The sequence below is a fragment of the Bombus flavifrons genome, chromosome 7 (assembly GCF_040668555.2).
Source record: "Bombus flavifrons isolate JBK064 chromosome 7, iyBomFlav1_principal, whole genome shotgun sequence".
Classification (NCBI taxonomy): Eukaryota; Metazoa; Arthropoda; class Insecta; order Hymenoptera; family Apidae; genus Bombus; species Bombus flavifrons.
Window position 1 is genome coordinate 8,164,510 of NC_138448.1, and position 27,211 is coordinate 8,191,720.

The 27,211-nt window shown below is 37.5% G+C and overlaps 1 protein-coding gene across 4 annotated transcripts in view; it reads right to left on the reverse strand.

The window, feature by feature from the left end:
• LOC138181894 (serine/threonine-protein phosphatase 2B catalytic subunit 2) overlaps positions 1-27,211 on the reverse strand; it is a 242,785-nt gene that overhangs the window by 127,427 nt on the left and 88,147 nt on the right. For all 4 annotated transcript variants that reach the window (XR_011173630.1, XR_011173629.1, XR_011173628.1 and 1 more), the window contains exon 2: positions 25,661-25,864. Coding sequence is in view for 1 of the 4 variants with exons in the window: in XM_069117275.1 (XP_068973376.1) it covers positions 25,661-25,864 (204 nt within the window). In the remaining 3 variants the exon portion in view is untranslated. The remainder of the gene's footprint in view (positions 1-25,660; positions 25,865-27,211) is intronic.

The window sequence follows — 27,211 nt, forward strand, 5'->3', positions numbered from 1 at the left end:
ATTTCCATCGAAACGTTTCTGTACGAGATATACATATGTATACGTACTCATATTCATCACGCCACCCCCATTTTCGTTTCGTCCTTATTCGAACCGCAGTCAACCGGCGGCGAAATGTAATCAAACATTCGAGGTTTCAGACAGACGTCAGATAAAGCGTAACAATTCACGATTGAAACCCCGGAATATCCTCTGTTTTACAGAGAACCATGGAAGTTCAAATATATGTCTATCTCTTGGACTTGGAAAATCTTTCTTTTTAGTTTTTAATTTCTTTTCCTTCTTTTTTTTTTTTTTTTGTAGCAGAAATTTACTTAATTTTTTTTAAGTGTTTCATTAAGAATCTTTCCTTCTAATTTTTAATTCTGCAACAAGAATGAATCTATTTGATTCTTCAGTTCTTTGATGAAAATCTTCGAATCTTTGATTTTTAATTCCTTAGCAAAAATTCATTTAACACTAACCTTACCAGACTCGGTCAAATGGCTGGTTTCAAAATTTAACTTAAAATTGTACTATACTCCATGTTATTTCTTTTGTTTGTCTAACTTGACGTAAATTCTTATATTAAGAAAACTTGTGAAATGGATTAATCAGATAATGTGATTCTTCGATAAAAATCTCTCTTTCCAACTTTTAAGTTTTTATCAAAAAATGATACGTAGGTGAAATTAATTAACGAGAATTCTAACAATCGTGTTTTAAAGAAATACATTTTTTTCTGTCGTTTCACGCATCGAAATCACTGAAATATTGTACAGATTCCTGGTGAGTTCGTGTTTACTTTATTCGCAACCGAACGTTATCGTGAAAATTGATTCCACTGGGGATTTAAATATCGGCGCGGAAAAAATTCCAGGTATGTAACTTCACCACGAGACTAGCCACACGGGACCGTGAAACTTTGCATCATCATTTTTCTATAATAAACAGCAGGTTTATCGATCAATCTTATTCACGTTTAATGAATTGTTTTCGTTTTGAATAACGATACTACGGTTGCCAACAATTTAGTGACATGGTAATTGTTATATTCAATCACCGTCAATTAATAATTAATTACAAAAATAAAGAACATAATTAGTAAAACGACCGTTGACATCGAGCAGCGTATAAAATCCACGCGTCTCAAAATCCATTATCATATTGATGGTAACCATATTTTATAATAAATTTAAATGTAAATGCGTGAACGTTCAGAAAATTACGTTTCCTCTTCGACGAACGTAAAGCAAACGTATTCTAAAAATATGAGCGGAGAAATCGCTTTAATATTAAATTGATCGAATTTACCCACGAGGTATCGACGTTCATAGAGGAGGAAAGTGTCGATTGTTGTATCGAATTTAGCGCGCAATTACGCCGGCGCAACATTGCGATCGGTTTACTCGTCGAGTTTGTAACAAGTACAGTATCTTTCGTCGCTCGTTAATTAAAACCCGACGTTCTTTCGCTCGCGTGTAAAACGATCGTTCCCGTTCAATTTAATCATTGACGAAGAACGACGAAGCTTTGGCAAATTTTATTCTAGTATTTCCAATTGTTTTACGATGAAACAGAAACTCGAGAGGTCAGAGGAGAAAAAATTCTTCCCTCGTTATAAATTCCATATTTTTACTGTATCCACCAATTTTATATTCCATCGCAAACCTTAATTCTTTCATTTTTTCCTATTCCTTATTATACGTTATTCTTTCTTATATACGACATTAAAATATTTTTCTGCAAATGCTGGTTCTTTCGAATCTTTTGTAAATCCTCGTTTTCCTTAAGAAACTTTCGAACATCAGCATTCTCTTTGTATACTCGCCAAACAGATACCGTGCTTCGTATTAACGTTTCATGTAAACGCGTCTTTCTATCCAGCCTTTCTTTGCGAACTGTTTGTCGCTTCAGCTTCATCCCCAACTCGTTGAAAAATACCTTTTGCAGCTTCAGTTCGACCGTTCTCGCTTCGTGTGCATCTTTTACGAGCGGCAAGTCGTGATTCGTTCTCTTCTATTCTATTTCGCAATTTCATTTACCGTCGATCAAAAATTGATCCTGTCTCCGGCGCAATCACCAAGCAGAGCACGCATATCTAGGTTTCTATATCGATTTTCGAAAAAAAAAAAAAAAAAAAATAAAGGAAACGGGAGGAAATGTGGCAGCACGAAGCGTAATAGCGAAGCAACCTTGGGAGAAAAATGCGGAACTTCGATTTGAGGGAATTGCTTGCAGATGCGGGGGACAATATCGGAAAACTAAGAATACGAAAATCGATTCCTTTGTTCGAACTCTATCTTTAATACTCAAACGTGTGCTTCAAAGCGAAGTGAAGCATCGAATGTTTCAAAATTGCACGCAATAAAAGAGAGTTTCACCGAATTTTTGCCTACGTTATATTTTTGACTCTTCAAAGTTTAAACGGTCTATTCGCCGACGAAATAAAGCACGGACGATTAAAAATTTCTGTACCGTACATTTTTACGTACTTAAAAAATAAAACAGCTGGATTATTAAAATTATATTTAACGAAAGAAACCGAAATCCCTCTTCTATCCTGTTGAAACTAAATTTGCTTTCATTTAAATTTTATTTCTACAGTGCACGGGCTTTACCTATCTACGAAATGTAGTACGACGGATTTCTAAAATTACATTCAAGAGACCGGAATTTTTGTCTCTTTTAAATCTTCATCTCGATTTTATTTCTAACGTATGTTTCTAACGAACATTTTACCTATCTACAAAACGAAGCACTTGGTTCTCCTAAAATCGTATTTAGTGTTTTTAAAACCTCCGTTCAAATTTTATTTTCTAATTTACTAGAATAAATTTAAAACAATGTTTCTATTCGTAAACGCACGAGAACGTTGAAAATAATTTCTACGTGTTATACACGACATTTGCGAGGCGTGGCTCACCTGAACAACAAACTGCCCTAATTGTTGTCAAAATGGCATCAATCGACAACTCTAAGTTGATCGTTCACCACGCTCAAGCATCCTCCCATTCACACGTAACGTTCAGCGTGCTCCAACTTGTACAGCTTACGGTGCCTACCTAGCAGATTAGGTTAGTTATTACCAACTGCAAAGTTAGGACGATACCTATCTTAACCTATCACCCTAACGTTTCTTAACGTTGTGATGATGTCTCTAATTGCAAGTTGAAGCAAGCTAAATTTCGCGCGTAAATAAGAGAACGAGTTAGTACGGTAGACACGAAGCCCGATCAGCTTAGAGTTGTAGATTGATGTCATTTTGACAACAATTAGGGCAGTTTGTTGTTCAGATGGGCCACGCCTCGCAAGAATCACATACAGCAAGCAAAGATTATTTTCGATTTTCTAACGAGTACACGAATAAAACCTTGTCTCCAAATTTCTTACATTTATATTTTTATTTTCAGCTCTTTAAAATACACCCAACGAACATTACCAAATGAAACAATTTTTAAACTACATTAACTGATTACATTATTGTGCACTCGCATAGAAAGTGGCACACACAAGAAAAAACTACTAACGAACAAATAATTGCTAAGTTGATCTAATTCTCTGGAGTCGTCGGTCTCGTTTTCAATAAAATACCGATATTGTCATCGAAGATGAGTCTCGGTATAAAGTTTGAAGACAATCAAACGAGTAAAAGCGCGTCTAGAGCCAGATTTCAGCTTGAAACAAATATATCAAGTTGAATGAAATCTTGCAAAGAAAACAAGAGAAACAAAAGAATGAAATGTATAGAACCTGATAAAAAATGCTATATTGGAAACTAATATAATAAAAAATACACGCTAATACTCCTTGCAGTCACTATATACGTCAAACGAAAGAAACGAACACCTTTGCTACCCTTTCCCACAAACGTGGAACATCGTTTGCCAGGTACTTCGCTGGTAAAATTTAATTTCAAGAGGCTCGAAAGTAGCTAACCAACCGGACTATCCAGGCGGACCTGGGCTGACCCAGAAACGAAGAGAGATCGGGGGGTTATCCGACGTGTTCGTTAAGAGATATTTATTCGTTCCGGCCAATTTTTCCTCGAAGCTCGTTCGCCTGTGAAGCGATGGCCCCGCGGATAACCGCCACCAGCAACTCTTAACGTCACTGGACAGGCAAGAGGAGCGAACAATCCTTCTTTCTTCTTTTTATTCTTCCTTTTCTTTCCTCCGCCTTCGAGGTCTTATCTTTCGTTAACCGTATCTCAACGATGGAATACATGCACCGTCGCGTGTCCTGTTGCAAGTTGCACACGAAAACACCCGGCACGAGAACGATGAAAACGAATTATCGCAGGCAAATGCTGTCTCGCCCTCTATTCGCTGCTTTCGCGGGATTTATTCCTCCCGTGGGAAACCGTTATCAAGCATTCTAATTAATAAACTGCTGTAATTAACAAGAACGGTTGGGTTCTCGCGAGAATTTTGCCCGAGTGGCTTCAGAGTGGATTAAAGGATTGAAAGACGAACGAAGTTTAAATTGTGAGTTTGGCGCGACGAGTAAAAACGGATGCGTTCGTGTTTTGTGATTTTCCAAGGGAGATGTTATTTTCTCCTGCTACTTCATTTTGGGAATTTATTAATTAGATTTCATTGATCTGTAAGCAAGTTCAGTTTCGATTTTAGCAAACGTAAGAAACGACGCACTTGTAACTTAACTTTTTAGGAATTTATTGCTAAAAATTCATTGATCTATAAGTAAGAGCAAGTTTGATTTTAGGGAGGGTGAGAAACGCAGCTCCTGTGATTTATGTTTTTGAAAAATGAACATGTGAATATTATTTTCTACTCTTTTTTTAGGAATTTATTAATAAAACTTCATCGATCTATAAGGAAGCTCAGTTTTGATTTTGGGAAATGTGAAAAACGATACACTTGCGATTTATATTTTTCGAAGATGGACATGTGGATGTTATTATTTTGTGGTTTCTTCTGAAGGGTAAAATTGAGTAAATTTGATCGATCGATAAGTAAGATTAATTTTAATTTTAGGATGCGTCTTTTGGAGGATTTAGCTAATTGCATTCTCAGTAGATTCGACAATTTCTGGGTCGAACGAGTCGCAGTGCAGAAATTTTTGTTTCGAGAAATTCCCATTCTTCATTGAGAATTGTCCAATTTCCTCGAGAAGCGACGCGAACGAAAACTTTACAAGCGTTAACGCGACGTGTCTCTCGTCGATTGCGCAATAAATCACTCGATGATCCGCCGACACCGCGGTCGAACTTCATTTCCTCTGTATCCTTATTTACGAGCGTCGCTGCTTCGTTTAAGTACGCATAAATCTCGCCTCTTGGCTGCCACTGTTCTCTCAGACAACTCAACTTGGCTTGATCCTTGACAGCAACCAGAATCGCCTTAATAAACGAACAATTCCGTCTGAGACACGATCATCCGATCATTTCTCTTCCCTTCGATTCGTCTCTATGAAATCTTCAAGTTTCGCATGAGGAAGGAAATTAATCGGTTAATCTGGCAAGAATCTTTCGAAGTAAAATTCCTCTCTTGGAGAAAAATTGTCGAATCGAGATGTCATTTCATTTTCTCTACATTCCGATTTCATCTCAATTTCTTTCACCTCGAGATCTTCAAGATCTACGAACAATAATTCGTATAACGTAACTCTTCCTTCTTCCGAAATAGCAAGTAGAAAAGATCGTTGTAATTTGTCAAAATTTTTCCAGATCAGATACATTCCATCAGTTAGATTCGATAATTAAATAACTTTTTACATTATTTTAGCTATATCATGACTCTTTATATCATTATTCTTTTTTTACTTTCCTTTTCTGAGTCAAGAGGACGATTATAGTTACAAATTGTTAAAAAAAAAGACATGTATGCTTTTTATATTAGGTTGTCCGAAAAGTTTCTTTCGTTTCATAAGGTGATAATAAATGAACAACAATTTCTGTTTTATATTATTTTATTGAATTAGGTATGATCCATTTCATTATATTTCTATTATTATGTTCGTAATAATTCAATAAACTAATATAAAACAAAAAACATTGTGCGTCTATTACTTCCTTATAAAACAAAAGAAACTTTTCGGACAACCTAATACCAAGCGTAAAAATAGAACATTGTCAAAGAAATGTACTCTGATTACAAAACAGAGATAAGAATAAAATTAGCAGCTACTAATAATTGGGAAATTATTCAAAATTCTGAACGATTAATAATTTAACGATGAATGCTATTATCTATTCTATGAATAAATGAATGTTATGTGCTCGCTGTATAATTTGCAAATGTTTGTCAGCTTCTATTTAGAGCGAAAAACGGGAACGTCGATCAATATCCCCGACAAGGCACACGTGTGCTGCTATTTTATAGACGTTGCCTTAAGGATGCTTAGTGGAAAATAGAGGCTTCGTGTTATATTGTTTCCTGTTGCCTCGTCGCGCTCGTCTCAGCCATAAGATCCCCTTCGATACGGGGGAATATTTATCAAAGCTTGGTTGTACCACAACGCCACTCGCAGCCGTATGAAATCTTAATGCGTGTTTGTATCAATATTCCGTGTTATCGACGTTTTCCTACAAGAATCTTGCACCTTAATACATCGTAAAACACCGCCATGAGAAAGCAATATATGTTGCATCGTTTTGCGTAGGAAATCGCCCACCATATTTCAATTATTTTTCAAATATCCGAGAGTGTTCTTTCCCCATGGTGTTTCCTTTCTTTTCCCTTTAATTTGTTGCGTTCGATATTTTTAAATATTAGTTCAAATCTTCGTCGATTGATTTCGTTGCAAACATATTCGTGGATTATTTATTATTACATACTATATTATTATTGTATTATTATATTAACTAAAACTTTGGTATTACCAAATGTTCTATCGGACATCTCAAAGATTAAGAAGTAAAGACGTGTCTTTAGAAATTCTATCGATTTAGAAATTGTTTAGTCGGAAATCTCAATCAGATCGACTTTTCATCCTCTACTATGCAAATTAGTTTTAGAATTTCAATGCGTAGGGTACTGACTAATCCCTAATGAACTATATTTTATGCATCGGAAGATTGCAATCACAATTATATCTATATTTATTGTATTATAAATATTATATTTTTAGTTATATTTTAGTAAAATTTTAAGGGAACCTTATAAATTAAATTAAAAAATCTTTTCAGATAGAAATAATTCTTATCTTAATATGTTGCTACCATTAGTTTCGTATTAACGATACAAATATGTATACTAATTCAGAATTAAAGAATCTTTTAAAAAAGATTTTCTATATATTTGTTTACTTATTACTCAGATTAGTTGTTTCATTCCCAAATCACTCACTACGTTCTGATGGATGTTTAACGTACATATCAAGTATGAGAAAAGAAGTATATGATGTATTGGGCGTTGTTTGTTTTATTCTTTGACTTTTCTGTCATCGTAAAGATGGATAACTATTATCGAATATACCCAGCTTTATTTATGGCAGATAGGAAATTTAGTATGGCGATATTTTCCCGAGAAAAGGGCTCTACTTTAGTCGAAATAAATATTCCTTCGTATTATATATCTCGATTCCCTTTGCCAGTGTCGTCGGGACGAGTAATTACCGTCGAATAAAGTGTGCGTTTATGAGTAACAGAAAATTTACTGACCCAGCGATGCTTTTATGCGATCTTACGAGAAGCACGACGCCTATAAAATTCATTTTATTTTATTCCTTAATGTCTTTGCTATCTTCGACGTCTGTCGTCAAATAAATTACAGAGATAAAACTGCAGAAAAATTCTCTCTCCATATTTTAATTCCTCCAGCATTTCATACCGAAAAAATAACTTCAGATTAAATTCCTTTTTACTTCCAGCACGCGTTAATTGAATCGTGTATTGAACTATTTGAATGATGCACTTAACAACTTCGGAAAATATGGAGAAAAATAATACGAACACGTTGAACGTGCATATGTGAAAAGATTTACAAAAATCAACCGGTTTAAAAGAAAAAAAGGAGAAGAAAAAACAACATCGAAAAACTGAACTGAAAAGATCGAACCAAGGAGAAACAATTTTATCACAGGCAATACATTGTTATTCCATTTTCGTTGGAATTTTATAATGTTACGTTCTTATAGTCATCGAAGATTCGCCAATCCCGTTAAACGATCAATTTCAACCCCATAAAAGTTTAATTTAACCCTAAAGTGAATTCTCTAAAATTTCCATATTTTCTTGAACGATTTTTATTTTCAAGCGAAAACGTAACGAAATCCTTTTCGCTTTAGAATTTACGCGATGAATATGAAAATTTCAAACTGATCTATACATTTGTCGGATAACCGCACAGCGTTCCGGTTCTCTACAAAGGACAAAGCTGAACAAAGTTGCGAAATGATTAAATTCACAGGTTCGATATATCGTTGACACAGAGCGAGATTTGAAACGAAAAAGAAATTCAAAGCGATCGGCTGTCGAAAACGTAGAATCTATGGGAAGCGTGGTCGTGACATTTCGATAGTTTGAGCAAGATAAAAATGTAAAACCTTGGAGGGCGCAGTTTGCCACGAGCAGCCGGCCTTTTCTGCCCGGATACCAGGCTATTTCTGTTTCTCGATTCCCCGTTAAAACTACACGGTCATTCGATCGTGAAGCAAAAAAATTTTATTGGGCATTATGGAGCAACAGCCGAGAGACGCGTTCCGTGTTTATCGTTTCATTTCCGGGCAAGTCGGATTCGTTCAAACGATCTCCGATTCGTACGAAACGGATCGCTGGCAGAATCGAAACGTTTTCGAGATGATGCCAATTTTTTTACGTCGCGTCGCTCTCTAAGGTTTTTGAAATTTTTTAAAACAGAGATTAATTCTCTAAAATAAAAGCCCGATTGAAATTGTTTTGACAACTACAGAGAAACTAACATATATATATGTAAAACAATAGAGCTGAAATCGATTTTGTAATTTTTATTCCCTATGGAGCTTGAAACAGCTTCACGTGTAATACAGCTTGTTGAGACACACTCGAGCATACTTAAATTCTAATATAAAAAGAATCTAAGCGACCAATAAACCGTGAATTTTCTTCAAAGATATATATAGTACGAGCTGTCGTCTCTTCGCAGATACGCCCTTCGAATCGATTTTGAACTTGTCCTTCTGGCGTATTCTTTTTCTGCTTTATCGATCCGTCAAAATTCCAATACAAAAGAAAAACTTCCCCTTAACCTCCATCGAAAATATAATATTACCATAATTCGTTAGAAATATAGCTGGGAATCCTTAAAAATCCAGTCTATTATATCCATATAATCCATATAATTCCGAAAGTCATGAAGAGTAAAAAAGAAAAAGGAGGGAAGAAAAAGATTGGAAAATATAAAGATTTCCGAGAAATTAATTCCTGAACAAAATTTCTAAATATATGATAGAGAAAATACGAAGCAAACCAGTTGGAAAAAATCGCAGAGAATAACGAAATCGTGGAAATGTCGGGAATGCTTTAAAAATACCAACAAATATTTCTATGGAAAAATATAAAAAAAAAGAACTGAAAACCCTCAAAGATTCACTGAAATAAAAAAATTTTGATGAAAAATCATTAAAAAGATCAAATAAAAAAATAATAATCCCCAAATGAAAAAGAAAAAAACTGGGAAGATACCATGAAAGATACAACAAAGATAAAAGAAAAGGCAATGACCATTCGATTCGAAAGTAGAATCTCTCTAAAATTAATTCGATAACTTTTCCTATGGGGTGATCCACATCATGCTGCGTCGTACACGTCTCCTTGATCCCGTGGGAGGAACAAGGTCGCAGGACATGGCGGCGGGGCCACGTGGCACAGGAAACTCAGCCTCGAGTCACGAACCGAGAAACCAGATTGTATCTCCACCGATCGGCCGTCATCCTTTTGCGTTTAATTATCGAGTGCCTCGACTCGAGGGAACAAACGTTTCCATTTCATCGTCGCGACGACCCCCGATAATCGGTTCGACCTGCTGGCGTGGAAACGACCCGAAAGCTCTGTCGATGGATCTATATTAATTTGAAGACATGCAGTCTTGTTAATTCGTCGCTACCGCTACCGAGGTCCATTGGGAAAAGAGCGAATGTTTTTTTGGTTCGGTGGAATCGCAGTTGACTGGGTTTTGTGCTTTAAGCAGAGAATATTGATTCGAATCTGTTACAGATTGTCTTGTTTTTTATCCTTTTTTTTTAGACTACACGAGAAAGGAGTGGAAAAATAAAATGGGAAGATAGGATAAGAGGAGGATGACGATTGTTGTAGTTGACAAGTGAAATAGATTTATGGAATGGATTTATGGAATGGATTTATGGAATGGATTTACGAAGCAAGACGGAGGAGGTTAGATTCATAACAGTCGCGTATTTAGCATTTTGCTTAATCACGAATCTTAATGGACTCGCGGTTGTGTCTCAACGCGAGTATTACTGGGACCAACTGCTGCGATAGATCCAAAAATTCAAATCTACAAGATAAATTAGCTGCGTTCACAGAAACATACGAGAATAAGAATATGTATATATAATAAGCTATGTGATGTTTATCTATCTACGTACGTATGTTAGCAACCGCAGCTAACAAGATTTGCGGTGTGTCTGTGTATTGAATAAATCAAACAATTCAAGAGGAGCACGCAAGTTGCTCGTGTCTTTAGACTTGGTTCGGAGTCGAGATACACAGTCGTGCCATAAATTAGGAGTCTTCGAAGGGTCTCAACGGGCGTCATTGTTGGTGCTCAAAGTTGTCTAAACATTTCAGCGTCAATGGTCGAAACTTGGAAGAGATCTTCCAGAGCAGACCGAGAGACCACCCTAGGAATTTGTAAAACACTTCAACCCCGCTTTAGCAGACGAGAAAAAGCTTTTGATTGGCCCGTTGTTTTCGACAAACTTGTCGATGGAAAACCTCGGGGGACCCATAAATACGTAAAAACCTGCGATCTAATTATCAGTACATTGTACTTAGCTGTCCGACGTTTCGTCCACGTGCCAGTTCACATTCCAGTTTGTTTGTTCGGGGCAGGCTTGAATCTCAAACATCGTCCGATCATCGTGAAAGTTAAACATCTAAAAACCTTCCCTTTCTGCTTAAAAATTTGTTTAAAGCTGTCCAAACATTATATGCTAAATGCTATACGATAAACCTTATATTCATTGCATCACGTGGAGATATGGCGACGTCAAGATTGTGTAACACCAAGTCGATCCTTGCCAGGCCGCACAGCGGTCGTCTGGTCTCTGGGAACGGATGGAGGTCGCTGTGGGAGCGGTCGTATTGTGGAAATGTCGAAACGTAGGACAGGGAGCCAAGACAAACAAGAAGGCAACGGCTGTTGGTTGAGATTCACGATGGAAAAGAACGAAAGGAGAAGGAAGTACGGATAGAAACGAGCGTGAAACGTGTATCGGAACGTTAAAGCGATGGCAGAATTACGAAATGCCATGCCGGACGCGATAAATCCTCTGCCGAGAAAAATGACGCACAGAAACAACAGGACCTGGCCAAGACCATCGAAAAACGTTCAGCTTGTTGGGAATAGAATCAAGGGAATGATACAAGGTGGCTACCGGCTCGAGAAAAGCCTTTTTGGCGAAGGTGACGATGCAGGAAATATTTATAGAATCCTTTACCCCTGCTTTATGTAGATTTTTTTTTTTTTTTTTAATAAGGATGGAGTTTCAACGATTTTTATGCTCCAACTCGTGGTAACTTTTTGTTATTTGTGGTTTGTACTGCAGTCTTCTATGCAGCTTCTATTTTAGGCTTGAAACTTTGGAATTACATACTGCGTGATATCGATATACAGTGGCTGCAAAAGTATTTTTTATTTATTTCACGGCACTGTAATTTTTACGGTGATTATATGGTGGTTTAATGAGGTCTACATAAGTGTATTAAATTTTGTATCGCTAGTAGTAGTTCATACGGCTACAACAATTTGTTGCTGTGAAAATAAAATGTACAGCCTGATGGACATATGCTTTATCGGAAAATAACGTTATGTGTAAATACTTTTTCTAACCACTTTGTATGACGCTCGTTTGCACGTACAAATATAACGACTGATATTACTTTTTATGTATATCGTGCAATTATTCGGGAATATTTTTAATTAAATCAATATCGCTCGATAAATCAACGTGGCTGCATAACATTATGGTGGAAATTCACCATATAATAATAACCGGAACGTTCGATCCTATCGAATCCAATAATTTTTCCAATCGAACGATCACTTAAATCGTGGGCTGGGTCACTTTTTTACAATCAGAATCTTCTTCAACTACGGAATTAAAAATCACTAGAAGACAAATCTTCATGCAGCTTCCGCGTTAATAAAACTACGAAACTGCACAAAAATATCTACCAATTACGCTCTTACGCTGTGATACTAAAGTTGCAAAATTTCTGATAATACTAAACAACACAATTTCTAAACACAAACTATAATTACGAAAAATGTACTTAACTTTCCAATTCTTAAAATATTCCAACCTACACTTCAACATCTCCACCTTCAGTTTCCTACAAATTTCCACTCGAATACACAATTTTATCCAAAATTAAGCGCATCCATTTCATCGATCACGCGAACATATGGGTTATTTCAATCTATATAACAACAAGTGGAATAGTAGAGGATAATGGAGGGGAGAGAGAGAGAGAGAGAGAGAGAGGGAGAGGAGAGTGTTGCTACATCTCGAGTGGGGAAAAACCGCTCGAATTGGTCTCTAATTGGAGATCCCGAAGCGTTAAGGAAGATGAGACGGAAGGAGGAGAAGAGCCATTAACGGCTCACGAAATAATTTCCTCCCCGCTGGCCGGTATCTCGGACTCGGCGCAATAACGACACCGAGTGCACTCGGAAGCGTGCTTGCATCTGCAGATAGGCAGTTCTTAATGGTGCCTCCGGGGAAGAAAGGGGCGCTCGACGGGGAATTAGGGCTTGTCGTTAATCGCGACCATCCCTCTCTGCAGTTGTGTAACATCGATATCTGGCGCTCGATCGCGACGTATTCGCGTTTTCGCGAATCTCGACGTCGACACCGCGACGACGAACATTTGCCTTTTTTCCGTGCAGAAACATCGAAGCATTTCGGATGAAATTGGGAAGGATCGCGTTGCACTTGGGCGAAGATTCGTGAATTTTTGTATTTACTTAGTGGAACAATAGCAATTTAATCGAGACAAAATGTCCGAATGTCAGGCTATTTAAGGGAGAAAGGCACGGGGGTGGGAAGGATGGTCAAAGCCAGATTGAGATGTGGAAACGTGGGAGAGGGGAACAAATATTGGAGGTCGGAACTGGAAAGAATGTGTGAAATCTGTGAGAGGAATATAATAAGACGTTGAAACTTCTGCTGGGAGAACTGAGCAGGAGTAGGAAGAATAGTAGGAAAAATATTCTAAGGGATGAAAGATCGGCATAGGTGGAGGAACGGTTAAGGAAGGTAGGAAGAATAAGGAAAGCGAAAGATAAAGAGAGAAATGGTGGAAGAAATAAGATTAAAAAGTGCAATAAGCGGACGATAGGGATGGCTGGCGGAGATAACAGTTTTAGAATAGAGAAAACTTCGAGCGTAGATTTTTACTATGTACTAATCAGATTAAGGATAGTATAAGAATAAAGTTTGGAAAGATCGATGAGATGGGATGAGAAAGTGTATGGTTAGAAGGATTGTGACCACGTTGTTGATTGACCGCGAGGTTGAAGCCAAACAAATTATTGTTGTTGTCGTAGTAATTCGATTATCGTTTCTTTTCGTTAACTTAAAATTTGAGTTGCTATACGTCATATTGCATCAATAGGATACGTACTAGTATAGGATTATATTACCAAACGTAAATTCTCGAACGTAAATCGTAGGTTAAGGGGTTAATGTATTATAATAATGGCTAAAGTGATTTCTTTCTAATTAATTAATTTAATTTTTAATTAATTTGGATAATGATCCAATTGTTTATTGTTCTTATTATTTGAACTCTATGAATTACTATAAATAATGTTGTATTAGTAAGATACCACTAGTACAGGGATACATCAATGCACAACGACAGAACGATAAATAAAACCAATGGTAAAATTGTGAAAATCGTCGCATACTATGAAAATATTGGTACGGATATAAATCGTAGATATATATAAGTTGAATTGAAGTACAAGTAAAGTGGTGCAGTAGAAACGGACCAACCGTGGCTAGACACTTCGTAGAATCAATACAATGTCGACAATACAATATGTCGACAATGAAAAATTCACTTTAGGAATTAGATGTTCTTATTCAACGAGTTGTATTTGATATCTGAACCCTGTTTGCGGTGTATATCTTACGTTTGATCTTTGTCTGCGTCCCAACGTTTCTACACCAAGAAGAAATAAAAGCTTCGAAGTAGGAATTTCGAAAGAAAAATCTACCCCAGTCTATGTCTATGTTTTTAAAGAAAAATTCATTGAAATCAGCTCTCGTATGGTTCTAGCAAATCTACGAAGATAATCTACCGATGATAGTCGCCATATGGCTTCTGGATACGAGGAAAAGCGCGAAAGAAGTCTTAGAAAGGGGCGAAACGGCGTAAAAGCGACTGTTCCCGTCGTGTGTCTGCCGCGAATACCAATTTCTACTTTATAGCGATATACGCAGCAACGTGTTCGCACAAAGCGTCTCGTGAGACGAAAACTGGAATGGAATTCAAAGAGAATTCGATACCAAAAAATGGCTCGATGAAACGCGAACATGTGGACGGACCTCGAAGCTTTATCGTTCCCTTTTTCCACGTTCGTTTCGGGGTAATGCGCGATACTTGATACGTATACCTGGTTCATTGGATTTTTCAGAGTCCCTTGAAATCTCTAGAAATCCCTCTCCTCCTTTTTAGGCTTTTGGGTCGTAGATATTGTTCGTTCGAAGCACCGCCAAAAGCTCGTTTCGAGTTACGCCCGATTTCACGATTATTTTATATCTTCTATCATGGCAAATATAAACTCCTTCCATTTGCAACCAGACTACTACTGGCTGCCTTTTTCTATTTAAAATCTTAAATGGATTTATCGACCGTCCGACGAGACGACTTCCTCCGTCTTTCTTCTCCAGATTGGTCACGTAAATATTATCGCCCATCTATGTGAGTTAAGCAACGCCTTATGCAATGATATCAACCTTTTTTCCACATCAACCAGCAATCTCAGAGAGAAGGTCTATGAAGCCTTAGCTAACCCGAGCCGAGCATTAGCGTAGTTTTAGCATAGCGCATTTATATTTGTTTTGTGTTTGTCTAATTGTCTCAGAGCGACCGTATCATCCCGACGCTTGTCTCCCTCCTACTGCATGTCACTTTCTTGTGAAAAGCACCTTTGCCCGTTTAATTAATAAATTTAATTAAATCGTACGTTTGTTTCGTTTTGTAGTTTCCACTCTGTCATCCTTTTTATCGACCCGTTTCGCAGATTCTTTTATAAAATGTTTTATATTATCACGAACTAATTAACCCTCACTGTGTAACTGCGCGTTCTTCAGTGCATAATAGCAATCAAAATATGCGACGAAATTCATATAACGCTTTCAAACTTTCTCAGCTAACACTGTTACGAAATCTCTGACAAATCATACAGTAAATATTGGCAACTAAGTAATTGCGGATTTTGTCAGTACCACCTAATGACAAAATCCGCAATCACTTAGTTGCCAACCCAATAGTACAAAGTAAGACGAATGAAACATAACGTTTGTTGTTTAACTTAATTAAAACAAGAAAAATCCAAAATGTGGGTTTACTCGGTAAGGGTTAATACTTAAATACAGCGTTTGTACATTAAACATTTTACAGAAGCGCGTAATTTAAAATTCTATTACTAGCTATTTACCAAAACTCTGGTGTCTGTAGACTTGGTAACGCGTAAATGTTTGTAAAATGCAGTAGGAGATAATTGACAGAGGGACGCGTAAGGTCGTTACGAGTCGAACATTCCCGTGCCACGTGCAACGACATGAGGAAGAAGCGTGGGTGGAGCTATCACACACGCGATCCAGAAGCCTCGACGAAGCCACGTGGGTCAGTTTAGGTCAAAATCTCATTTCGCACGTGAAGCGACTCTCGAGAGCCGCGTGGCCCATTTCCGACATAATTAGCTCGCTGTGTAGAACTTTCCAATATCGGATGATATTAAATTTTCACAAAACCCTACGAATCTAACTTGGAGCCCTTAATTATAAAATTATACGATACAACTATGAATCGAGGGCAAAAATTAATATCTTACCACGAAATCTTTTTCTGCATTCTACATGATGTAGATATATTTATAAATTGACGCGACAGGATAATCGAAGATACTGAGTTTTAATCGTAAAATGTAAAGTTAGAATCGATACCAGCCTTGTTACTAATTGTAAACGCGTGACTGGGTTTTTCTTTCTTCGCGATTTAAAAAGTATCTGGAAATCAAAAATCATTTACATAGACTGAGACTATACATAAACTAAGGATTCATTTACTAATTTTAATGAGATATATAATAACCAATGAGATATATTAGGTTGTTCCAAAAGTTTTATAGGAGAATAATAAGAAACACATTTTTTCTTTCATATTATTTTACTGAATTATGTATGATGCAATTTTATTCTATTTCTATTACCATTATCATACATAATTCAATAAAATAATATAAAACGAAAAATGTGCATCTACTATTTCCTTATAAAACGAAAGAAACTTTCTGGACAACCTGATACCCGTAACAAAATTTTCAAAATATAGCACAATTTAATATTCTTTATACCACGCGCGGTTAATAAGTATCACCTCCATTTTTTAATTACGACATCCATTCCTTTCCATCATAATTATAAGCATACATAGATATAGTATAATTTAATATACTTTATACTACACGCGGTTAATAGGTATCAACTCCATTTTCTAATTACGACATCCACTTGTTCCCACATTAATTGCAAGCGCACTAATTACAAGCGATGAACCATCCTCTGAGCTTTTAAAAGAAGAACGCACGAATTCCATCGTATAGGAAACAAGCCGTGTAGCAAGTCGCGTAACAAACAAATAAAAAGAGAAGCAACAATTTTTGTAAAAGACAAGAGTTCGCAGGCGGTGAAATAATGTTTTGAAACTGGGTGGTAACAAAGGAACTCGCGCGTTCCAGGTGGATATTAATTCGTGGAAAGGCCGATAAAGCAAGCACAAAGGCGGACACAGAGAATTGGCATCCGCCGCCAAGTTCACGACGGGGGAGTGGGAAACGAGCCCTCGAAACTGCGATCGTTAGCATTAAACGGTCGCGTTTATACGAAGGTGAGCGCACAGCGAGGCTCAATTAATGTTCGACGAGAGTTGCTCCCGAAACTTTTGCACCCTGGCCATCCCGCGGGAATTTTCTGAATAATTTAAACCGCGACCGCGTTGCTTTCCGACCAGCGAGCCAGATCAAACAGGTAAACTTTTACCACCCAGGTCCGCCTTCGGGCTATTAATTTTCCAACCGCATTAAAGATAACACCTCGAGATCTTCGAATTTCAGAATTTCGATCGCCGTAAAGCATACTCCATGTTATTATCGTCCATTGTTTAAGTATCGCGCGTGATTACCGAAGAGTCTCTCGCGATTACGAGTTAAACAAGGTTATTAGGATTATGTGTTCAAGCGAAATTCGAGCGCATAATTCTAGATCGGAATATACAGACTGATCCTACTAACTTCGTCAGATCGAGTATCTCGTGTGTTTTTAATGATATTGAGAAATATTTCAGCAACAAGTTGAATGATTCCGACGTAATCTGAAATGATTAGTTTCTTCGGAGATGAACGCGTAGAGAACAGACGAAGTTGACCACCGGTGTCTTTTTAATGGAATTATATATTTTTTAACACATTAGTCGATCCAGCAGCACATTCTCCGCATGGAATGTATTAATATAGTTAAATGCGGAGAAACTATTAGTTTGGCAAATATTTTAACCTTAATTTGTGAAATTTAACTCACAAAAGACAAGGAAAAATGCGAAACGGCATTTCTGTATTTACGTTGTCTTCGTCTTTCGTACGTTAAATTTGACAAATTGAAGTTAATATATTCGCTAAACTAGTCATTTTTCGATCGGATTATTTCGTAAATATATTAATACCTTTCCTTGGGGAATGCAAAGATGGATCGATTAATACATTAAAAATGTACATGATTCTATTTGAAATAAAACATCGGCGAGTTTCATATCTTCTCTACGCGTTCACCTCAAAACTCAACGCGTCACCCTCTAAATCGTCCAACTTGTACCTGAAACATTTTTCAATATTACCAAAAACAAGCGATAACACATCCTCCTATCGTCCTGTGATGAACACAGGAGTGTCTTTAGGAAGTTAGAAAAGTTAGTTAGGTAACTACTAACCTAATACCTTAGGAAACCTTAATTATCCTTATCTCAAATAAATAAATCTTCACAGAAATTTAAATTCACGCAATCACCGTGACCAATCGCTTTAATCACAACTCTGTCATTTTCTTTCTCGAAATTCTACTCCATCGAAAAGCCATCTCAACCTTCTCTCCGTTCGATTTTTCGTCCGAACGTCGCGAAAGGATGAGCTAGGTTGGCGTTAAAATTTTCCAGACAATTCCGCGGAATCGTAACATTCGACGATTTTACCGTCGACTCTCTTTATTATCCCATTCCGTTTCTATCGTTGGAAATTCTTTATCGAGCCACGTTTGCGACCATCAGCTCGACCGTAAAGCGGCTACTCGTAAAATTATCCGTCAGCGTGCAGAGCATCGTCGTCCGGCACCACGAAGAACCAACGAAATTCATCGGGTTCATAGCTACGACGAAACTTCGATCTACGTATTTTCGTGATTCTACGCTGAAATAGGAATTCGAATACGGGCCACGCTGATGAGGCGAAATTCGAGGCTGTTTTCTACCAACGCGCTAGGTGTTTGGATGGATAATGATCCTCTTAATTGCAAGCCTCGTACGCCGAGCTGACTTGGCTTTTAGAAAAAATTTGGAAAAAAAACTTCGTCCTTCTTTTTAACTTTCTTTCTCTTTCTCTCCAAGTATAACAAGAATGAAAGCTTTGCTTTATTCGCAGTGATACTGTGGGATATATTTGGTACTTAATTCGATAAATTTACATTTTTATTATTGTCTGTTATTTCTGTCACGACAAATAATAATATTGTCTATGATAAAGATGTTTCTCATTTATATTTACATTTGCAATCTCTGCTTCAAAATTTGTATTCTTATTTATTACTATTGAGTGTGTACCAATTTAGATTGTCAAGATTTCTTTTTAAGACGAACGATGTTATAGATGTATCCATTTTAGGAGAAGCACTAAGTTTCAGAGTGTTTTACGAACAGAAATCCTAGCCGAAGGACCAAGCCGTGCTTTTAACATCAAATTTCCGCGAATCTTCCGCAAAATCAGCTCAAAGAAATTTGTCCGCCAGAGAATCGCTCATTGTTCCAACGCAACGTCCTTCAACTCTATTTCTCTCGCTATATCCACCGGCTGCTGCGCCCGCGTTGCGTCTATAATTCATCTTCGCCACCTTGCACACCCTCGTGCTTCCTTTTTCTTTCATCCACGTTCGACAACGAGCCAACCCACGCAAAACGCAATTTCTCTTGCCAGTCGCCTGTTGTTCCCTTTTTCCATCTCGGTCGCAGCGTGTGCACCAAAACGCGTCCGCGATGATTAAGAGCACATTCACGGATACGTAGACAGATACAAATACAAAGGCAAATTTCGCGATAGAAATAAAAAACCGTTGGTTGTTCTTGATGACTGGCTTTAAGTTCGTCCAACTGACCTGACATCTCGGCTGTTCTACTTGAAGTTGATTGATATTAAACGTCGTTTATGTAAATTTACTTAGGACGAGGTTTGTTCACGCGAGGGTCACATTGATTCGCAAAATAGGATTGTTTCTGGACAAGAATCGATTCAAGATTGAAATTTCTAGAATCTAGAAAATTTCATTTTTTACCAGTCATATTTTATATGCTAAGTGTGTTCTTCCTAATTATTATTCAGCTCTCGTGTTAATACGACACGGTATTTGCAAGATATTTCTAAGATATTTAGAAAATAGCGACAAATTCTTAAAAAGTATATTCGCTTGATTATTATTACTTTCTATTCTTCTTCGTGACGCGAACAATATTACACCTGAACGTACAGAAATATTATCCTCTTACCGGTTTACTTTGTATCAATTTACTGCGTGTACCTATCTCGATTTATTTTGTATCGCTTTAAGGCCAAGAAACAAATTACATTGAAGAAATAGACGTTATCTATCATGAAAGATGGAAATACATGAAACCATATGAAACTTTGAATGGACAATCCGCGGGATGAACTAGAATAATTAGAAACATGAAAATTCAAGACCACCGGGCATTAAAACGCGATAATATAAAAAATTACAGAATAATTCTATCTTTTTATTTCCTTCTTCCATAACATGGATGTTGTCGAGATTCTGTCAACAATCTCGAAGAAATGATAGAATCGATTGCTTTCACAGGGGATATTTCGAGTCGAAGGCACCGTTCCAAAGTGGTTCTCGATCGATTGCTGAACGACAAAGGCCACAGGCAGAAGTTGCAAGCTCTCTCTTCGACCGAGTTTATTTTACGTCACTTCCAGCTTTCCAACAGTTGCGAAGATTCTCGTCTTCCAAAACATTTAATTTGACGTTCCAGCTTGAAAAACAGCTTTCAACGGAGTATTTCTGCGGTGGAAGTAACTGTAGCTCATTTAACGTAGTATCTGGAGTGACGAACCGTGTCCCGGCCAAGTGCTACGAGATTTTCTTGATCCTGATTTTCTTAATAAACAAGACGTAAGAAATTTTATTGTCACTTCCTTTACCGACTTTAGAAACGGTCATTCTTGTTCCGTTACATCTACGAAATAAGATTATTCCAGTCTCTTCCGTTAATCTCCTCGACAAGAGACTAGTTTTTCACGAAACTTTCACGAATTACTGTTACGTAAAATATCATAATTATTGAATGATATATTGGACGATTAAAACATGAAATATCTGATTACGAAGGAACAATTACTATTAATGGAACAAAGAATCTAATATTAAAACACGATTCGTAGGAAATTCGTAAAAGATTCATGAAGAATTCAGCACAAGGTAAAGAACTATCAATATCTTAGTTATCCATGTCGAAGTAAACGAAGAGAAAGAGAAAACGAAAAACGGGAAGCAGATGGAGGATTAATGGTGATTGTAGACGAAAGACAATAATATACAGTAACTTCCTAGTAAATTATCGAGGAACGACGAAATATTTAATTAAGAAGAAACAAACAACGAAACAATGAATCTGCAAAAAGAAAAACCCGATTAAACGCGAAAATTCCTTTAAAAATTCACAAGAAATATCCTGAAAGAGTAAAGTACCCTCGATATCTTTATCCTCATTTCTACCTCTCTCAACCTTCCAAGAAGAAAAAATAAATAAATAAAAAGAAGAGAAGATAGTACATTAATCCTAAACGTCGACAAAATGCAACAATATACAAAATATACAATATAAAAATATTCAAAAGTAAATCTTTGTATGAAAACAAAATTTTTCCACAAAACAAACATCCGAAAACAAAATTCCTAAAAGAATTTGCAAAGGACTACCCCACCATACCGAATTAAAAAGCTACTCCGCTGTTTCTCGTCAGAAAGGAGAAAAAGAGCGGAGAAAAAAAAGAGAAGGACAACGACGAGATGATAGCGGATTAATCGTAAACGATAGAAGTCGCGTCGTCGTCTCGTCGACGAAAGGTAATAACAACCCCTTTTGGAAGATGTGGTCGCCGTCGCCTGGAAGGCGGGAGGCTGCACGAGGGCGTGCTGCGGGGGGATGAAGGACAGAATCGAATCGATTCGAGTTATTGTGTTCTGGCGTGTATTGTGTCTGCAGAACAATCGCAGACACCGTGAAGACGACCGTGATGGAACTAATTGATGCGCGTAATTGAGGATTCGCGACGTGGGCAGGGGGTGTGTGTGTCGTCGCGTCGGGGCTGTTGCTTTCATTTCGTTCCACCTAGGGAACACGTCTGTCCTATTGTCGGACGCCATCCATCGTGAAGAATCGAAATTAAGGGGGATTCTGGGTGGATAGCTTTGAAAACTGAAAGAATCGATGCGTAAATTTATTTTGATGTATAACAGCATTTTTCGCGTGAAATACCGTTTCTCGTGTATCGCGAAGAATGAAAATAGAGGCGAAAATGAGCGAAATTGTTAAAAATGGACTGTTTTAGTTGAACTATGATGGACTAGTTTTTATGTTGTTTCTATTGAAAAATTTTAATTGATTCGAAATTAAGAAATTGTTCAAAGTTGCTCTCTTTAACGGATAGGTTTAATTTTGTTCTGCTTGTTTTTCGGTTCAAAGGAATATTATTTAAGGAACGCGGTTGTTCACCGCTCGACCCAATTAATCCAGCCATTATCCGTCGGCACGTAGATCCGCGAAAATGGAGGAGAACACGAGAGGAAAGGTGCGAAAGAACGTACTTCAAAGGTTCGAGTGGATGGTTTTGCGGCAGTTCCGCCCAGGTGCGTTTTTCCGAGGAGAAAGGGGCGGAAAGAAAGAGAAAAATGGAGAAGAATGGTTGACTAGCGAGAGGAGAAACTCAAGAAAGGAAGAACGGGGAAGATTCGGTCCGTTGACTGGTGCTGATTTCGCGAAAAAGAGAGAAATGACTACTCGGAGAAAATACAAAAGAAAACGAGTTCAGTAAGCGAACAGAGAGAAGTTTTTGAGACAAAATTAAAGGAAAGAGCCGGAGAATGAAGGTAAAGGGGGGAAACGCGTGAAATCAGAGAGATGAGGTAGAAGAAAATAAAAAGTTAAAAAAGGTTGAAGTCGAAATTGAAGAGGAAGTTGTAAGAAAGAAGAAAGAGGATGATGTGCAAGATGTTGGAGGATTATGCTTTTTACCTGCTGCAAAACTAATAGATCATGGCAAACTGGAACTAATTAACGAGGGATATAGCTCAAAGGGGCATACATATTTACTGGAAAAATCTCGATTCCCGTGTTTACTGAGAGTTTTACCCTCGTTGCTTTATATCTGAGCTTGGACATTTTGTTTGCATATTTTTCTTCCCTCTAAATTACCCTTTTTTTACCAGTTTATTCCGTGTTGTTGTATTTTTAATTTTTAACGACTCAAAGGAGATCTTAATCGTCTTGATTCGGTTAATTTTCTTGCAATTAATACGAAAAACCGACAAGCGAAAACGTAAAAATTCGCATTTCCAAACCTTGCGAATTCCAATATTGGCAATTTGTTGAGAATTTAAAAAAAAAACTTGCGATTCTATACGCTTCAATCTTTAAATTTGGATTTCCATGGATACCAATTTGCAGAATTCCCAATTCCGTACGCTTTTCCGTACGCTCCGATTTTCAAAACGTAATTCTATACGCGCGCATCTCCAGAAATTGCAATCCCACTGGCGCCAATTTCCAAAATTCCCAGTTCCACGCGCACCGTTTCAAGAATCTCGCCATTTCGTGTAAACTCAACCACCAATCTGAATCTGCAACGTTCAATTGCAGTGGCGCGATACTCGATCCAAGTATCAACAGCAGCCAGACAGAGATGAAACAAAAAATAGAAAGAAGAGGGAAGAAAGGCAGGACGAGAAGAGGCAAAGTAAAGAGAGAGGCTCGACGTCGCGTTAAAACAGAGAAACGCGTCAGCAGGCAGGCATCGACGCTTCGAGGCCTCGCTTTTCTATCTTGCCGAGGGTTTAAGGCCGGTTCACACGAGCGGAATCGATCAGGCTACCCTTATTGGATCAGACGAAACGAACCGCTCAACCGTGCATCCGTCGCACGCGGCACTAACTTGTCCGTTCTACGTATATACAGGCTGTGACAAAATATTAGTGCGCCACGAAAAAGCAATAATGTTACAAACACTGTTCTTTATTTACAAATACCATTAACTATGTCATCATCTTGCGATGGGCTGTCTTACGGAAATAAGTTATTTGCTCCTTAAGAATTGAAGGTTCATCGCGTATTTATACAGGGTGTTCCAAGTTTAACCTTTACTCTGCCCCTTGTGTCAATTTGATATATTTTCTCAATGAAAGATCCTATTACACTCGTTCATTTGTACAAACATTTTTTCTGGATCTTTTTGACTTTTATTCTTTTCACGCGAATAGGATATATTTGTTATTTTTATGGACAAAAAATACCTTTAGAGCTGTAAATGACATTTGTTACGAAAACGTTGTTGGATATTAATTTGACCTATATAACTTTGACGTTTTATCAAGCCCTTTGGCAGCTATAATTTTGCTATTACACGACAATTATGCTCTCGATGTACTACCCTTCCAGGATATATATAGCCATCTATAACCTTGAAAGTTAGCATAAACTTGAGGGAAGAAGAATGTAAATGTTCGCAGCGCATGCTGTGACAAGTGTAAAACAACTTTACGGTCATCTCACAGATTTATTCCTTGTAAAGAATGCGAATTTTCATACTCGATAAGAGAATTTACAAAATGAACTACTCACCTCTTCGTCTCATTGATTTTTTACCACTGTCAAATTAATACCGAGGGATATGTACAGATTGAAATACGAAGCCGAGGGGCGGATAAGGGTCAAAAACCATCAAATTTCGCCAGTATGTTCCATAAGTGGAAACAAGAGACAGATATTATACGAACACAGATCCGTAAACGTTTTATAAAAGACTTCTAAAAGACAAAAATGTAAAACCTGAGGGCGAGGGACGAACGTTATCGTGAAAGACAATTTGATCCGCGAGATCACGAGATCTGACACCGTTAGACTTTTATCTGCGGGGAGCAGAAAAAGTGAACTGCGTATCGTACAAAAACTGGTTCTTGGGAAAAACTAATAAAAAGGATTAATAGCGCGTTCATTGAACTAAAGCAAGATAAACATGAAATTCGGAGAGCGATAAGCTCAATCTGTTCGTACGACGTTAAGCTCGAGTTCGAAACGGTGGACGGTACTTTGAAATAGAAAAATAAATCGATTTTGTTTTCAACGTAATAACGTGTGCTACTAAAGCGCACGTATATTTCTCTTATTTCTACTCATCGTACAACATGTTGGCGAAGTTCGATCGTTCAAACTTGGAACAGCCTGTATAACGAAATTAAGAAATTCATAAAAAGAAGAATTAATCTGTTTGGCTTCCGAAAGGCTCAAATATCCTCTATATATTTCGCGACACTCTGCATACACATATGAAGGACAAGATGGTAGCACGAAGTCGATACTTCGCTTCGTCGTTCACGATGTCGCGATCGTTCTCATGTAAACGCATACCGAAGCCGTGGAATCGGTGGTCTTTCTCGCCGCGCGTAACTGTGTCAAGTGCCTTTCATGTTTTTCCCTCTAACGTGCCGCCATATAACGCGTCCTTTCCTGCGACTCGATTCTTCGAAAGGTTCTCCAGAGTTGCTATTCTCTTTCTTTTCTTTTTTTCGTTCTCTGCTTTCTTTTTTTTTTTTGGATTGGTTTGGCGAAGTAGATTTGATCGATACACGTTTCACGGGGGATTGAAATTGACGTTGCGGGATAGAGGGCGATGTAAAAATGCTCTGAAAGAAAAAGATGAAGAGGACTCACCGGTAACTGGAGCTTCAATATCGATCATAGTCTTCTCTGAGCGAAGAAGGGCTGCTCCATCGTTGACTATACGAAGAGCCGCTGCCTCGTCGATTCTACCTTCCAGGATAAAGTGTTGCTTGAGGACTTCCGGCCGTGGCCGATCCGTTCGCGGGTCGAACACATCAGCCACTGTCAATTTGTGCGACGGCGGAAAGGGCACATCTGTTAATAAAATCAACAAATTCTAGTTAGGATATGAATGCTTACTATTAACATGGTTAATGTTGTTCATTCAATACGTGGTTTTATTTCCTCTAGTTATAAGACGAAATATTGCTAACTTGGTACATTGTTTTATTTCCTCCCAGTTACGAGAATCATTTTTGCTCATTCAGGTAAGAAGAAACTACATGTATAAGATGAAATGGAATATAAACACAGAAAAATTACCATTTCTATGAACTCATTGAGAAAGTAGCGACAAGTTTTTCGATGTTTTAAACAATTCGTAAAAACCTTGTTCATCGATTCTCTGCAACTTCTAATTTTCAGTTAGAGATTGAAGGCAAGAAATCGATGTACAATTGTTCGTGCATATTTAATTCATCCCTCGATATCTTAAAACATTATTAAAAATCATGTCTGCCAAATCTCTCGAACCCATAATTATAAAAATTAAAAAAAATTCAAGGATATTCTATATCGATACGACCGTTATCACCAACTAATTTTCCAAATAGTCGATCTTTCCCCTGGGAACAAACGATCGAAACACGCATATGTATATATACATACACACGTATATCCCTAAAACAAGCTGAAACGTAGCGAAATCCCGAATCCCGAGATCAGCGAAGGACTCACGTTCGTATCGCGAAGTCGAAGCAGCTCGGCCGGTATCCATTCCAGAAATTATACCAGCTTATCGTAACCACGCATCTGACACAGTTTCCGGAAAAAAGCACACGGATAATCTCCTAGTATCTCTCGAACGAACATTTCGTACGGATTACCAAGCTAAAATCCACGCTGATTCGATCTCTCTCCTATTATTTTCTATTGTACGTTAAACTTGTATTGCGCTTATATCAGTCAGCTGCACTGTCGCTCGTGTTTGCACTCTGCAAGAGTTTAGTTTAATTACAAAATTACGGACAAACCAAACTGTTATCATCTATAAGACGTTCTTAATAATTTAATTAATTTTACGACAACTAAAATAAGATCGAATAAAAAATGTGACCTCTCCTGTTCTCCTCTGTAATCTTCAACTAATAAAATACATTACTGACATGTTTCTTTAATATACATTCTCAACGTACAATCTATTGATTCCACAAATGTCACTATCGTGTGCGCTGACACAGTGTCTCTTTTCAAGTAAAATACGTCAGCGTCATTCAGACGAGATCGTAGTTTACTGCTGTTGAGGTTATTAGATATATGAAGAGAGGAACGCGTGGATAAATTGTAAAGTAGAAAATATATTTTAATACAGAAGTGTAAGTACAAGTAGGAATATAATTTAAGCTGGTCCAGATCCACACGCCTGTCTACTGTCTATGGTCT